The sequence below is a fragment of the Phalacrocorax carbo genome, chromosome 3 (genome assembly GCF_963921805.1).
Source record: "Phalacrocorax carbo chromosome 3, bPhaCar2.1, whole genome shotgun sequence".
Lineage (NCBI taxonomy): Eukaryota > Metazoa > Chordata > Aves > Suliformes > Phalacrocoracidae > Phalacrocorax > Phalacrocorax carbo.
Genome location: NC_087515.1, coordinates 2,239,601 through 2,254,456, shown reverse-complemented (window position 1 = coordinate 2,254,456; position 14,856 = coordinate 2,239,601). Strand labels below are relative to the sequence as shown.

General features: G+C 49.6%; 1 protein-coding gene across 5 annotated transcripts in view; it reads left to right on the top strand.

The window, feature by feature from the left end:
• The first annotated feature begins 2,801 nt into the window (after positions 1-2,801).
• Positions 2,802-14,856, top strand: part of FRMD1 (FERM domain containing 1) — a 65,482-nt gene continuing 53,427 nt past the window's right edge. For 2 of the 5 annotated variants that reach the window (XM_064445612.1, XM_064445611.1), the window contains exons 1-2: positions 2,802-2,933; positions 12,973-13,137. In XM_064445612.1, coding sequence (XP_064301682.1) covers positions 13,042-13,137 — 96 coding nt within the window. In that variant the 5' untranslated portion in view covers positions 2,802-2,933; positions 12,973-13,041. Of the gene's footprint in view, positions 2,934-8,898; positions 8,950-12,972; positions 13,138-14,856 lie in introns of all 5 variants that reach the window. The other 3 variants (XM_064445610.1, XM_064445608.1, XM_064445609.1) reach the window with 2 other exon arrangements.

Below are 14,856 nucleotides of genomic sequence, written 5' to 3'. Positions count from 1 at the left end.
ATCCTTTCTCTAATGAATAGCTGACCTATTCTTCTCTGATTTGCCATTGATTTCCTCTGCTTACCTCCCAACGCTTTGCCTGTTGATTAAACGCTAGACATAAGAATGCCTCAAATTTCTGACTTCTGAGTCATCCTCTCATGACTTGAACAGCTTGAAGCCAGCTTCAGCTCTCTGAGATCATTAGTGAAAACTCCTTTTGTTTCTAGACTCTACAAACAACCCATTTCTCTCCAAGCTTAGGTGCTGCTTGTGAACAAGATAATAGATAGCAGCAACAAAATTATCTCCCATATGCATTGCTAAAATTCTTGTAAGAAAAGGAAAGGGATACTTTTCCGAGATTGTGAAGGCAAACCCCAGCTTTCCCTTTTGCAGCGGGAAATCTTTTTGTCTACGTGCAATGCAGACAAGACCGTGAGCAGACATCTGCTTATGCAAACTTTTACTTTTCCCCGGGGTCTCTCTGACTTCAGCACCACTCTGCACGAGACATAGGCTTACCAAAGGGGCTCTATTTTCCGAATTTTCTGAATCAAGGCACTGGTTTATAAGAACCCTTCCACAAATCCCCCTCTCCAGCTTCCACTTTACAGAGCAAGCTGGATGAAATTGCTTATCTGCACTGAGCTGGTGCTGACACTTTGAAAACGTGCAGCGGTATTTCCTTGGAACACAGATATCCTCAGTCCCCAACACTTTGATGTCTCCTCCAAAAACAAACAGGCTAACACTATCTCCATTTTCCTGCAGTTCTGATGTTTCTCACAATGCAGCTTATTTTCTCTAGGGTGACACACAATACATCTGCCAATCCTAGGAGACCAGTTATGCAGGATAATTACTACACTCCTAATTAAGGTACCCATACCTGACATACCGTACTATATTCTATTCTGACCATGGCTAGACTGGGAGCCTTGGCTGAACACAAGCCACGCTTTCCTCACCCTCCTACTCAGGTTCTGTGGGAAGGAACAGAGCCCTAAGGCGAAAGCCCTGAGGTCTCTGGTGGGAGCGACAGGACAGCAGGGTAACGTAGTGTGCCATGAAGCTCAACCCTGCCTCAACAGCCTAGATGTGGTCCTTTGCCCCTGTGACAGCTCAAGGAGCCTGTCACAGAAAGCCAAGCTATGAGTTTGTAAGCAACATTTTCTTTTCAAATTATCAAAACCCAGAAGCGTGGAGCAACTGTTCAGAGCTGTCTGCTAACATTTCAAGTTCTCCACCAGCTGTCAGGGCGTGACAGAAAGTCCTGCTGTGATCTGAGCACTGTGCTGGCTCTGCTGCAGGCTTCACGCGTGGTATGGGGCAGGTTGAATAAGAACATGTTCAACAACAGAGCCTACACTTGGACACCAGATTCACTGTCCTTGCATTCAATCCTCCAGTCCATGCTGGAAAGTAAGTGGGGGATGTAGGTGATGATATTACAGGATGCTGACTCCAACACTGGCTGGACCACTCCATGAGACAATCTAATTCACCAACTTGACAGACCACTCTTACGGCCAAAAAACCTAGAATTTTCTGTCCCTTTAGTGAGTTTGGTCAGCTTAGCAGTCTGAGGTGCTCCAGCACTGGCACAAGGAAGGTGCTACAGCCACAAGCAAAGGGAGTGAAGAAGACAGAAGACTGAAGATGGGAAAGAGTGAAAAGGAGAGGACAGTGAGACATCTTTCTATGGGCAGAGGGGAGCTGTCACGCCAGCTCAGCTGGCTGTGAAATGACACGTTAGGCACCTCCGAAACAGCTGGTGTGCTGAGAGGGTATATGTGTAAATTAGCCTAGGCTTGATGAAAGGACAAGCCATGAAGGACTTAACCTTGGTCCTTGGGGGTCACCTCTGTCCATCTAGGACCCACAGCCCTGGAACACTTCCTGAAATGAGGTACCTACTCATTTGCTCAGATGACGAGTAACACACCAACATTTTCTCTCAGAAGACCTTTGTGGGAAGAGAAAGGGTTGGGGACGAGGTGCCCCCCACACTCAAAGAGCAGCCTCACTATTACAATCCAGCTGGGAAGAGGCAGAAGCCGTCACCCACGCTGGCAAGGCTGAGGTTTTACCCAGCTCGTGGCCAACCTAAAACACAGGAGGAAAACACGGGAGCGAGGACAGGTGACCTGCTGCCCTCACGCTATCAGGTGGTCATGTCACGCCACCCAGCCAGGCTCACCCTTGTGCTCCCTCCTGGGCAACTTTAAACTCTTTTCCTGCAGAATAGTGCAAGGCGGTAGGAAAGCCTTCCCGCCTGATCCCCTTACAGCCTGCTGCCATCCCAGCTCCCACGAGCGCTGCACCCTCAAAAACAAGTGGGTATGTGGGGAAATTCAGCAGCGGCCTCCTCGTGGGGGAGAGGGAGCAACGCTACAGAACGTGAGATGGCGTCGGCCTTCCAGGAATTTACTACGTTAAAAAGCAAGTTATTATATAAAAGAGGTAAGGAGGAAAGATTCACAACATGCATACAACACAGCACCTCCTTCCCCAGCACGTCGCCTCCTGCACACGCAGGCACAGACGGACACACAGACACCCCGCCGGCCCCTCTCCCCGCTCAGCGGCCGTTACCGGCCCGGACGCCCCGCAAGCACCCGCCGCCCCGCTCCCCTCAGGCCCGTCCGCCCGCCCACGGCGCGGATTGACGGCCGCACTCGCCAACCGAAGGACGAGCCGCGGGCTCTCCCCGCCCACTCCCTACCTGGCTCCGCCAATCCGCTGAGGCGGCGGCGCGATAGGTGCGGAGGGGCGGGTGCCGGTGTGCGGGCCGGGCAAGGGCGGGGCGGGCCCGGGGACGGGTCCCACGGCGGGGCAGCGGCGTGAGCCTGACCCCCGCCCCGCTCGGGACGCTGCCTCGCTCGGCTCGGCGGGCGCTGGATGCCGCCCCGCAGACGACAGCGGAGCCCCGCGACCGGGGCTGCACCGCGGTAAGTGCGCGGACGGCGCCGCGCTGCCAGCGGGGCTCGGGCTCCGCCGCCGGGGCAGCGGCGCGGGGAGCTCCCGGGGCTCCTCTGGGGCGGCCCCGGTGAGCTGCCGGGGGACAAAGGACACGGGTGCCGGGTCTCGAGTGCGGGGCGGCACCTGCCCCCGCCGGTCCCGGGTCGCGGCCCCGGCCGGCTGCGGGGAGCGGTGCCCTCGGGAGCCCGGCTCTTTGGGCGGAGAGAGGCGGGGAGCGCCCGGCCGGGGCGAGCGAGGGAGCCCCTCGGCACCGGGGGAGAGGTGCCCGCTGCCCGGGGCACTGTGTGTGGGGGGGTGTGGGGGGGTGTGTGTCTCCTGGTGAGCCTCCGTGGGCGCCGGAGCGGCTGCGAAAGTCGATTCACAACTTTCCCGATGAGGGGGTGTCTGGAGCGCGGTAACGATCTCTAGTTTGATGGCGTTACCAGGGCACTTTCGCCGTCAGAGCAGCGGTGAGCGCGGGGCCGAGGCCGTGCCTGTCACAGAAAGCCAAGCTGCGGCTCCTGGGGGCAGCGAGGGCGGGCGGGCACCGGCGGGAAACCGGAGGGAACGGGGCTCTGTGGCGGTTGTGGCAACTCCGTCATCCCTCGCCCTCATCCTCTGCCCGCCGGTGGCCCCCGCCGGTGCTAGAGGGTTGAGGGGATGGCGGGGCGCATTCCCCGGCTCAGCAACACCACCGGGAGAGACCTCCGGCACCAGCCCAGGGCGGCTGGCCGCGGCCCAGGGGGCTCCTTTGGGGCAGAAGATGGCAGGAGGCTGGGATGCCTCCCAGTAGGCACTGGGGCGGCTGCCACCTGCCTTGCAGGTGCTGAGGGCGAGGGACGTGGCCGTGGCCAGGCCGCGCAGGACGGCTTCGAGGCCCTGCGGGTCCCTGCACGCCGTGGCACCTCAGGCAGGGCGAGCCGTGCGGGACAGGTAGCCCACCAGCACCTGGACGTCGTCCAGTGCCTGCCGCCACCTCCTCGGCGGCAGCGTCAGGGCCGGAGGCATCCCACCGGGCTGGTCTGGGGGCTCTGACCACCGTGACAGCCTTTCATCCTCCCGCACCCGACAGCACAGGGAAGGAGAGGAGTGTCCCAGCAGGTACCTGTGCCCGGGAGAAGGGGTGGGTGTCATAAAGGAAAAAGTCTCTGTACTTCATTGTTTCTCCACCTCTTGAATTCTTTCTTGGTAGCAATTTACAGGGAAAGGCTCTGGGTTTCCTGGGCTGAGACATCGTCGTCCTCTGCATCAAGCGATGTTTCTCCTGCTGCACGGCAGTGACGGGCTCTCAGGTTAACTCCCCGGTGGCATTTAAAATGCACATCTGTTTTTTCCCACCACGCCAGGAAACTGTTAACATATTGTCTGAATCTTGTCTCTTCTTCAGAGAAGCGCTGTGATGCCCCGGCCCTGACCATAAATACTTCAAAAGCATAGGGTGCTTTCCCAGAGAAAATAATGAGGATGTATTGCTAGCACTGATGATTTCTGGAGTAATGTGTTTTTTTTTAAAAAAAAAAAAGACAAAACAACCCTTTGGACATTCGTTTCCCATTAATTTGTTTATCTTTTATATATATTTTAAATTTTTGTTCCTGGAAAACTTGGAATGACAACAGAATGCCTTGGCCTCACTCTGTTGTTTATTCCTCCCATTTAATTGTTGTGCACTCGTAATCAAAGTGTTCTGTTTTCAGCACTGGTGATGTTGAGAGTCTGTATAGCAGCCAGTGTTTTGGCTTGAGATGAAGAATGCCAAATCAGAAGAAAATTGAATCCAGAATGGGAAAAAAAAAAGTTTTCTTGCAGAGATCACCTTAAGGAAAAAAAAAGGGAGGGAAACAAAAAAAAAAGGGGGAAAATAAATCTACAAAATACTATTGAAGAACGAGTTGTAGTGATTCTTTTTCATGGTTTACCAAAAAATACTGCCTGTCTTCTTTAGACAGGTTTTTTTCCCTAGGGATTTTTGTTGTTGTTAACTAGATTTTTTTTTTTATGAACGTGTTAAACTGGGATTGAAAACCAGTGATGAGGAAATTCGTGTCACCTGTTTTTTCCCCGCAACAAAAAAAAATCTGAAAAGAAACAAAAAAAATTTGTATTTACATGTGTTTTTCCCAATATGTCTTTTTTTGATAGCAGGTAAGGGCCATGTCATTTTGTGTGGTGGTTTTTTTTTTTTTTGGCTTGGTTTGGGGGGGTTGAGGTTGTGTTTTGTTTTTTTTTTTAAAGCAGAGCTGATAGTGCCTTAAAGCTACAGCACTCTTTTCTGTTCCCAGCACTGCAGGTAACAAGCGTATGAATCCCGTGGGCTGTATCAGTTAGCTTTTGTAGTAAAGTCCTTGCCCCACTGTTCGTCCAATGCAAGACAATGTAAATTACTTGCATGCTTACTGTGCTCCAGGGTTACACTTCTTTTCTTGCAGAAAGTCCTGTGCTACTGCGCTGCTCCTTGATTATCTTGGTGGTGTTTGGCAGTGGTACCTTAGTTCACAGTGCGTGGTTAGTAACTGAGCATGGACAAACAGTGGTCTCAGCCCAAACGAAGTCCTCTGGCGAGGAGGAGCTGTTCCTTGGAGAGTCGCAGGAAGAAGTAATTTGCTTCTTGTTAGACCATTTCTTAGCTTGCTTCTTCTGGTTTTGCTCTGTTTCTTCTTTTTGCAAAATTCAGCATCACCTCAAAAATGCAGCACGTTATAAGGCTGTTTTTTTGTTCTGTTTCTTTTTTGGGCTATGTATTCCCATGTCCCCATCACTTTGCTGAAGTTGATGTCTGGCAGTACTGCGTGCAGTCTCTGAAGCTGCATCTAATCATAAAGACCCTGCTGTTTGTGTTAATTTTGTCAAGGTATTGGCAGATTGGCATTTTCACATTTGTGATGGAGGCAAGCTGTGTTCCAGGCAGAGTTTTATCTATTCTTTCTGCAGGTCCGTCTACTTCACGTAAATCGGTATTACTCTCTGCTCTGAATATGTTCAAGACTAACTGTACAGTTTAGGAGGAAAAAGTTCGAAGCAAATTGAAATAGAAGCTGCCTAGTTGATCTGAATATTTAGATGGTGATTAAGATGCCATGAGGTCAGCAGTGGACGTTCTCCTTCCTCTGAGGAAGTATGCCAATTTTTCTTTACCTGGTTAATAAAAAGGAATATGTGTCTATTTGGAGAATGAACCAGTAGGCTTTTGGGTCACGAGACCTCACGCATTTGCAATTTGCATGATGTAGGAAGATGCTTCCCTCCTGAGTTGCCAGTAGAGAGACTAGGTCTTGCTGCTGCTCCCCCTGCGCTTCCTAAGCTTCCTGACAGTTACAGCGGCCGGGAAGGAAGCCTCACTCTCCTTTATTTTAAAGACCTTGCTGGAGCACTTTATGCTTTCCCTCTGCTGTTTCCCATAGATACCAAAGATGAACAGTCCTTAGTAAAGATTGCACACTCCTTGCCAGAAGGGTGCAGGGTGAGCACGGGAGCTCCAAACTGAAGCATCTTCTGTTGGTGTCCTCGCGTTGAGGTACCTGACTGTGGCGTTCTTTTTACTGCACTCCTGGGTCTGCATATGTATGCCCATGGATGAGCATCCCGTAAGGGTCCATCTCAGAAGAGATGTGTCCATATGTTTGAGCGACAGCAAGCTTGAGGTTATTGAATGGCTATTCAAGCAATTCGCTTCCCTTAACCTTTGCAAGATCTCATGCAATGCTGCCTTGGTCATCCAGCTGAGAAAACAGAGCTTTGCACTTCTGAGCAGGCTTCCTTTGCAGCCGCTTTTGCGAGGTGTAGTGGATGCTCAGGCTGGCTTGTACCTTGTCCCGTGTCCTGCTGGTTCGTTCTTATGTTTCTGCATTTCCCTATGCCAGTCAACACCTTCAGTTGCTACTCAATTAATGCGCTTGATTTATGAAGTATGAGGAAGCCCTACAGGTGATTGGAAGTCAACAAACAAGGCCATTAACAGATTATGCAGAAGTAAACAAATTCATTGTAATAAGAAACTTCATGTTGATAGTCAGATGTGATAGGATATATGCTACTACTTTTACCAGTCAACGAAAGGGCAGGATCAGTTGATCCATTGCTCCCATGTTGGCAAGAAAATGTTTGCACATACCACCACCACCACCCCCCCACCCCCCCAAAAAAAAAGCATGCTGGAGAGGAATTGCATGCTCTAGCCACAGACTTTACCCTTTGGGTAATGTTTTAAGTGTGTACATTGCTAAGTTTTGTATATGCTTCTGATAAAATAATGTATTTTAAAAGGTGCTATGTTTTTGTGTGCAAAAATTCAAAGATGGAAAAACTTAGTCCCTGTGAGATCCTAATTTGTCCCTTTTTGCCTGGAGCCTTTAATACTCATTGTCTGTTCCTCTCAAAAGGCTCCTGAATTCAATTTTGGTTTCAGGGAAAGACTAAGCCCAGATGATTCATCCTAGGCTGTCCTCACAGGGAGCAAACTGCTGAGGAGCTTTTGGCATCCCATGGGAGAGCCAGCTGGAAGCGTGGCAGCCACCCTACATGGTCCTGCCGCCGCTGCCCTGCCGCTGCGCTTCCATGCACTGTAGGAGCACCTCCTTTGGTGCTTTGTCTTCAGCTAAGGCTTTTGCCTCTCCTTGGGGGCCAGTTAGCAGCAGTAAGGTCTGATGTGTGCCCAAAAACATGAGTCACTTTCACTTGGCTACCAGAGAACCCTGCCATCCCTGGGTAGGAGCATTGTCCCCCATCTTTGAGCTTAAGGACTAGGGTAGCTTGCAGATAGAGTAGCATTGCAGCATGGTCCCAGGTTAGGAATGGGTGTCCCCAGGAATTTCGTGAGATCCCTTCTTCCTGAGCACACCGGCCACACTGTGGGGGGTACCGAGCAGAAAGGTTACAAACTCAAGAGCACGTTTCATGTTCTAGCACTCACTCGTGCTGCCTGACGTGAGGCAGGAAAACTTCACAGCACAAAGGTGGAGGCTGGGCAGTCATGCCTAACTAAGCTGTGTCTAATCCTGCAATGAAGACTAACGAGAAAGAAATTTTCTCTCTATTGTTAAAACTTGGTGTCACCAGGGAGTGCTGCTTGTACAGGAAGAAAGGAAGGATGGTAGTTGGTATCTCAAGACCAATGCTCGGCGATTTCCCCATCTGTCCCAAAAGGTACAGGGTGATGGCTAAGCCTGCTAGGGCTCCACAGCCCTGGAGTTTTTGGAGGCATCTCCCATTGTACCTTTTGAAAGTCCTAAAGGAAAGGGGGGAGCCAGGCCCACGTCCTGTCCCTGTGAGAGGACTGCGCTCAGGTCTGACAGCTGTTGCTAGCAGATGCAGAAGGCCTGCTGCAGTTGCATCTCCCACGTCTATAGACTGAAAGCCAGTTGTCTTTGCTCTGGTGTTGCATCTGTCCTGTAGCCAAGCTGCATCCATTCTGGGATCCAGTCCTTCAGAGCACTCAAGTGACTGCGAGGTGACTTGGTATTCCTCGTTCAATGGCTTTGAATAGGGGCCTCCTACTAAGCAGGGCTCCGTGTTTGAAGGCAGGTGTGTATTCTACCCCAAAAGCAGTGTGTGGACACCAAATTCAGTGCCTTACCTCCTTGTGGCATCCTTGCCCTCGGACATGTCATGCTAGTCCTGGCGTGATGCTGAGGCAGATGCATTTGAAAAGTCAATGTGTTTCTGGGAATTTGCTGCAAGGCACGACCTAGTTGTCCTGGCTGTTGGTTGCAGGAGGCACTTTTCACATCATTTGCCGCTGTGTCATAGAGATATTTAGCTTCAGTCTTGTTTTCAGCCCTGACAAGCAACTTTTTGTTTCCTTCCCTCCTGATTGATGCATCTCTCCAGAGAAATTTTCATCATCTCAGGGGATCATCAAAGGAGGTGGGTGGGGGTCTTAAAGTTGCTGTGAAAGGCTAATATATGCCATCATTACATCTTTTATTTGCTCAGGCTCCTTATTACTCTGTTTTGCAGATAGTACTGGTGCCCTGCAGTGTGCCTCTGAGGGGACAAAATACCTGGAAGGTGAGGGGGATTCTCCTTTTTTTAAGGCTGCGTTTCATCATGAGTACGAGGCAGCCCAAGTGTGGGTTGCTGCCAAAGGCAGATTTGTTTCCAGGCAGTTGTCTGTCTGTCTGTCTTGCTGCAGAACTGCCTTGATTAAAGCTGCTTAAGCTGATTGTGAAACTGCAGCCTAAGATTCTAGTTGTCTTAGAAGCCTAAGACATCTCTGGATAATGTCTGGAAAATGTTAAGAAGAGTTTTAATGTTTCTGTTTTGATGGGACTCTGTAGGGCCACTCTAGTAAGGTTTCATCAGGAAGATACTAAATGCTCATTTTCTGTCATCTCTGGCAAAACTAGCTTTCCTAAGATGTTTTACTTTAATAAACTTTACAAAGCATGTTCCCAGGTGTTTTTGAGAGAAGCACAGAATTACCTGTGCTTTTTGTCTCGATAGAGGAGGACTTTGTCCTGTTTTGCTGCTTTGAGTTGGTACATGATTGCTCGTTCACCTGTTTGCTTTATCCCCTTGAGATGTGGTTGTGGCAGGACCTAGAGGCTGAATTCGGCATTAGGACCCAATTTGCTGTGGTCCCACGAACTGAAGTGTAAGATATAGCAGTGCTCATAAGGCTACGCTAACCCGCGTGCTCTTTGGATGAGACCTGCTTCCAGACAGGCTGGCCGTGGCGTAGCCCCAATTTCAGAGGTGGCAGGTCATCCTCATGCTGTTGTGATATGGGCTGTGTGAGGTGGTTTAGCTTAGCCGTCCTCGCGCCAACTGAAGCAAACAGCCTCCTCTTCCTCCTCCCTCGGAGGGCTCCGACACTCACCCTCTTGCTGGGGCAAACCTCAGCAATTACTGCTTGACCCAGCAAGTGCAGAGGTTCATCTCCGGTGTTGGGAGGCAGCTCGTGGGGCCATGGAGAGAGCAGGCAAGGATTAGGGTTTTTCTTAATGAGTTTTTATGGCTGTGAGCTGTTTAATCAGAGGAGTCTTGAAATTAATGACAGGCGTGTTTTCCAAAGCTTCGCTGGACGTGTGTTTAGGTAAAATAAACAGTGCTAAAGAAGCTGTGCCATCACTTTTGGCACTAATAAGCCTCCTGACTGATACCAGAAGAATACAAATAAATGGCGGCTTTGACCACTTCATTGATAGACTGCGGGGCCTTTGACCAAGCAATTACATCTCAAAATGCACTTCTTTGGGAGCTGAAACATGAAGTGATGTTATTTTAAAAAAATAAAATCAAAAAACCAAAACGAAACAACAAAACCAAATAACCTGTGGTGTCCCATGGGCTGATGATTGACTTCAGCCTTTATTAATTCATCTGCAGTGCATTTGCTGGAGCTTTTAGGGTTTAATTGAGGTTAAGAGGTTGGAATCTGTGGTAAACAAAAGAATGGCATATGGGCAGCCTGAAATTGTGTATGTTTAAATAAGAGCATTCCTTCTGGCCACTTGTTTTCATTGGGCAGTTACTCTTGGCTCACAACTTTTTTTTTTTAAAAAGTGTAAACATGCAGTGCTAGCAAGTTAATGATTCATTATGGTTTATCACATCCTAACATACCTCTAAAGAAGAGAAGGCTGAGCTGGGCTTGTGTTTGACCTCCCCTTTCAGATTAAGGAAGTTACTACTTTAACCTCTTACCTGCTGTGGCAGGATCCAAAAGCTTGTTTGTCTTAAAACGTAAGAAGAAAAACACCTTCTCCCCGTCCTTTCTCACTTCCTTGCTCCTGGCATCCACAGTTGCTCTCCTAAACGTTCGAATGGACAAAGCAGGTGTGAGACCAGAGGAAAAGCTTTCCAGAAGCTTTGTTTTATAGAGGCTATGGGGGAGCGGGATTCAGTTTCTTCAGTTATCCACAGAAAACTCTGTGCACATGTTTTTCATGGTTGCTTCTTTGTCTTATTCTCAGTTTTTATGAGCCGCGTGAGTGTCTTTGCTGAACGTGATCTCCCCTTGCGAGTGGGAAAGTGTACCAGCCAGGGCAGCGGTTTGACAATTAAGACAAACCTCCTTACATTGGACAGCCTGAGCTCGTACTACAAGGTCTTTATGCTGTTGATACAGTTTATGGTGCATATGACATCAGCTGGCAATAATAGCAGTGATCTGTTGCCCTCGAGTCATTCTGCAGACATCTGTAATTTATATACAGCTGTTAGTAGTGTGTAGCCTGGAGCACAGGAGGGCTCGTCAGTGTAATTATATTGATAAGAGAGGATAAATCAGAGTTTTTCTCTTAATATTTCATTTAATAGAAGCTTTCACTTGTCCCAGAAAGTCAAATGTGTCTTTCCTGCTTGCTTATAATTCAGAGCAATCTTTTTAAAACTTCTTGTTTAATTAAATTCTGATTTTGGAAAACAATAATAATAATAGCCTTTAACTCCCTCTTCATTAATACAATAAATGCAATTTTTTTGTACTTCTGTCTCATAAGAGATGTTCTACATAAAGAACTCGTATCAAAAAATGCTTTATTAAGAAGCATTGTATATGCTGGCTCAGGGAAGGAGGTGTATGGAACAGCTTTTGTACTTGCAAAAGGATATTTACAGATCTTTTTGTTGTATTTGATTAAAAAACCCACTGTAATGTTGGAGCACGGAATTGAAGGGACGGGGTAAATCCGAGTTTTTTCCTGCGCTGTACTTTGCTCTCCCGTGGCAGTTTGCTTTTTCCATCTCTCACACGAGAGTTGGATTCTGCCATGTTTGTGCCCTGAAACAGGACAAACATGACTTTAAATACCAAATGCTTTGAAAACTTGTACATATCAGTGTGTATGACATGTGTTAGCATAACATGACATGCTCATCCTGGAATCCGTTTTGGAGGGTGAAGGAAAAGCCCTTGCATCCCTTCACAGCCTGGTCTGCCAGTGGTGGGAAAGGGCAGCGCTGCCAGAGCTGGCGCATGTGCCTGCCCTTGCTGGGGTACATGCCCATCCCCAGGGGCACAGGGGGCTTTGCAGGCAGGCATCAGCCAGCAGCACCTTTGTTGCTGCACCGGTGATGGGTGTCCGGGTGTTGCTGGCTGAAATGAGTCGTGCCGGGGTGACTTTGGGGCAACCAGGGTTTGCTGGCTTGCGTCAAATCTTGTGCAGGGATGGAGCGGGCCCCATAACCCGTTGGTATCCTGCTGGTTCAGGTCTCTGTCGGCATTGATCCCTAAGCTAACCTTGAGGAGCCTCTCCTCTTCCTTCCTGATTCATCAGGTGCCCTGGGATGCTTCCTTGCCCTGGAGAGGGTCAGAGCAGAGGGCTGTAAATAAAATGTCACAAATTCCTGAGCAAACTGTGTCTAACCTAGCTATAATGTGAAGACGATGTTGGCTGCTGTGCTTTTGGGCATAAAATGGAAATCTGTTTCTTATTTCTGTTGTTATTGTAACTTCAGCTCTAAGACGCTCACGCAGCTTGGGCTCAGCCCTTGGGAGGAGGCTGGCAGTGCTCGTCTCACAGAAGGTACAAAACAGCCTCTTGGTCTTGCGAGTTTAAGTGGTTCCACGTCCTCCTTTGAGTTGAGGTGTAGAGGATTTGGGTTCAGCAGCTTCCCAGGGACTAGGAGCAGGGAGGAGGGGAAGACAGCTCAGGAGGAGTCCACTGCAGCGACACGTGCCTGCTGACGGCTTATTGAAACCTCTGCTTTGGGCAAGAGCGAGGTCCCCGGCTGAAGGAGGACGGGGCGCTCTCCCTTCCCTCGGGGGCATTTTTGGGAAGCGGTCTGTGGTGTCATCTGCCTTATCACTTACGGGCGTCTCAAAACCTCGAGTCTGGCTTGTTATTCTAAGCAGACCTGGCTGCCATCTGGTACTCTCCTGGGAGTCTTGGGCTATTTAAGGGTTGACTGTGCCTGGTTTGTGCTGTGATGCTGGTGGAAACATTGACTGCTGTGTCGTAAAAAGCATGAGGTTTTGGGGTTTTTTGTCTTAAACAGTGATGAGGAAAACACCGCATCAAACAGATGCTGCGGGCTGCTCCCAGCGCCAGCAGGAGCATGGCACTGATGCTCTCACTTTCTTGGCAGGTGTGTGGGGTGAAGGGATTCTGACGCTTGCCCGGAGAGGAGACCGTGGCCCCCACAGAGCTGCCCACCATGAGCAGGGTGCTGCTGGCCAGCAGGATGCAGCCAGAGAGCCGGAGCGTCTGCGTCTTCCTGCCCACCCGGGAGCAGCTCAGCCTCGCCGTTGGGGTGAGTGGCCGGGAGGTCGGGCACCGCGGCTGCGGTTCAGTTTTGTTAGCTCCCATTGTTCTCCCAAAGGCCTGGTGCCGGTCTCCTGACCGAAAGGCTATTAGCCAGCTTAGGGTAATTGCTGCTCCATTTTCTAATTGGGCAGCTTCAGCATATTTGCACAGTTCCTTATCTTTTTCTGTTGTTGTTGCCTTTTTTATTCTTTCTGTGTTTTTGCCACTAATAATTAGCAATTTTTTAACAAAATCAAACCTGAAGTGCCTTGATGACTTACCAAGCGTGCCCAACACATGCCCATTTCTTTGGCGTTTTGGCTATTTCTGGTTTTTGATAGTCTGCAGATCTCTTCAAAGACTAAGGCAGAGTAAACAACCATCGAGGGTTTTTCTCCCTCCTTTGAGTACTTGTACACAAAAAAGCCGAGAGGTAAGTCGCTTCATTTCTTTGATCACCGCTTCAAATGCCAAAGTGTGTGTGCACAAGTGACAGCAGAGCCAGGTGAGCTGGCAGTCCAGCGTGGCATGGTGTCCACCGTGGTGCGGTGCCTCTTCGAGCAACGCCGGCTGCTCCTTGAACTTGTGAGAAACTGAGCTGACAGGGGCACTTCACAGTCAGACGCCAAGCAAGCCTCCAAGATAAGTGCTCTCTTGTGAGCGTGTGCATGCACTCGTGTGGGCTGCGGAGGTTTTGCTTTGTGTTGGGTGGGGATTTTTCCCCCCTCTGGGATGGGGAGGGGGAGAAGACCGTTGAGGTGAACTGTTATTTTAAGCACTTGATTGAAACGGTGGCTTTTGAAACTATGCATACTAATTTTCAAAATCCATGCAGGAATTTTCCTACCTGCTGTGCTTAAGCGTGGCATCCTTAACTGAAACGGCCACGAGGGCTGCATGGAACAAGGCTTTAACAGCAGAATCTGGGGCGCTCTGCTTCTAGGTTACTGGTCCCAACCGAGCCCATCTACCACCCCAGAAAGCTTTTGCAACCTGCTGGCTTTTATGCAAGCCACCAAATGGTGATTTAAGTAAGTTCTTGGTGGCAGGTGCATGGGCCTGGGCAATGGTCTGTTGGCAGCTGCCCCTAAATCGCACCTTCTTATAGCTTTTATCATGGAGGCTAAAAATCCGAGATAGCCGAGCCCGCCCTGCTGTGGGGAAGGTGCAGACTGGTGTGCAGGAGAGCAGTGTGCTGGCAGGGATGATGCCATCACTGCTCCTCAGCTGGCCATATGGCTCTTTCTCCGCTGTAGGTCACCCTCCACCATATTAAGTTTAGGCAACGCTTAGACCATACAGTAAATCCTGGATACCTGCAGTTTATCACAAAACCATAGAATCATTTAGGTTGGAAAAGACCCTTACGATCATCGAGTCCAACCGTACACCTAGCACTGCCAAGTCTACCACTAAACCATGTCCCTAAGTGCCACATCTACACATCTTTTAAATACCTCCGGGGTATTTAGTAAGCATAAGAAATGGTCTTTCACATTGAGCACTGGTAAGGATGGAGCAAAGTTGCCATGTCTCCCCCTTCCTGCCTGCTACCCCTCCAAAGAGTCGGGGCACCTTGAGCATCACCACCTTGTCCTGCAGAGGGGTCCCTGCCCCAGCACCCCTCGGTAGCCCTTTGAAAGACATTTTTCCTCCTCGCTTCTGCTCCCCTTGCTTTGGCAGGGAAGTTGAAAACATGTATGTGGAAATGCCTGTGTGTGAAAGG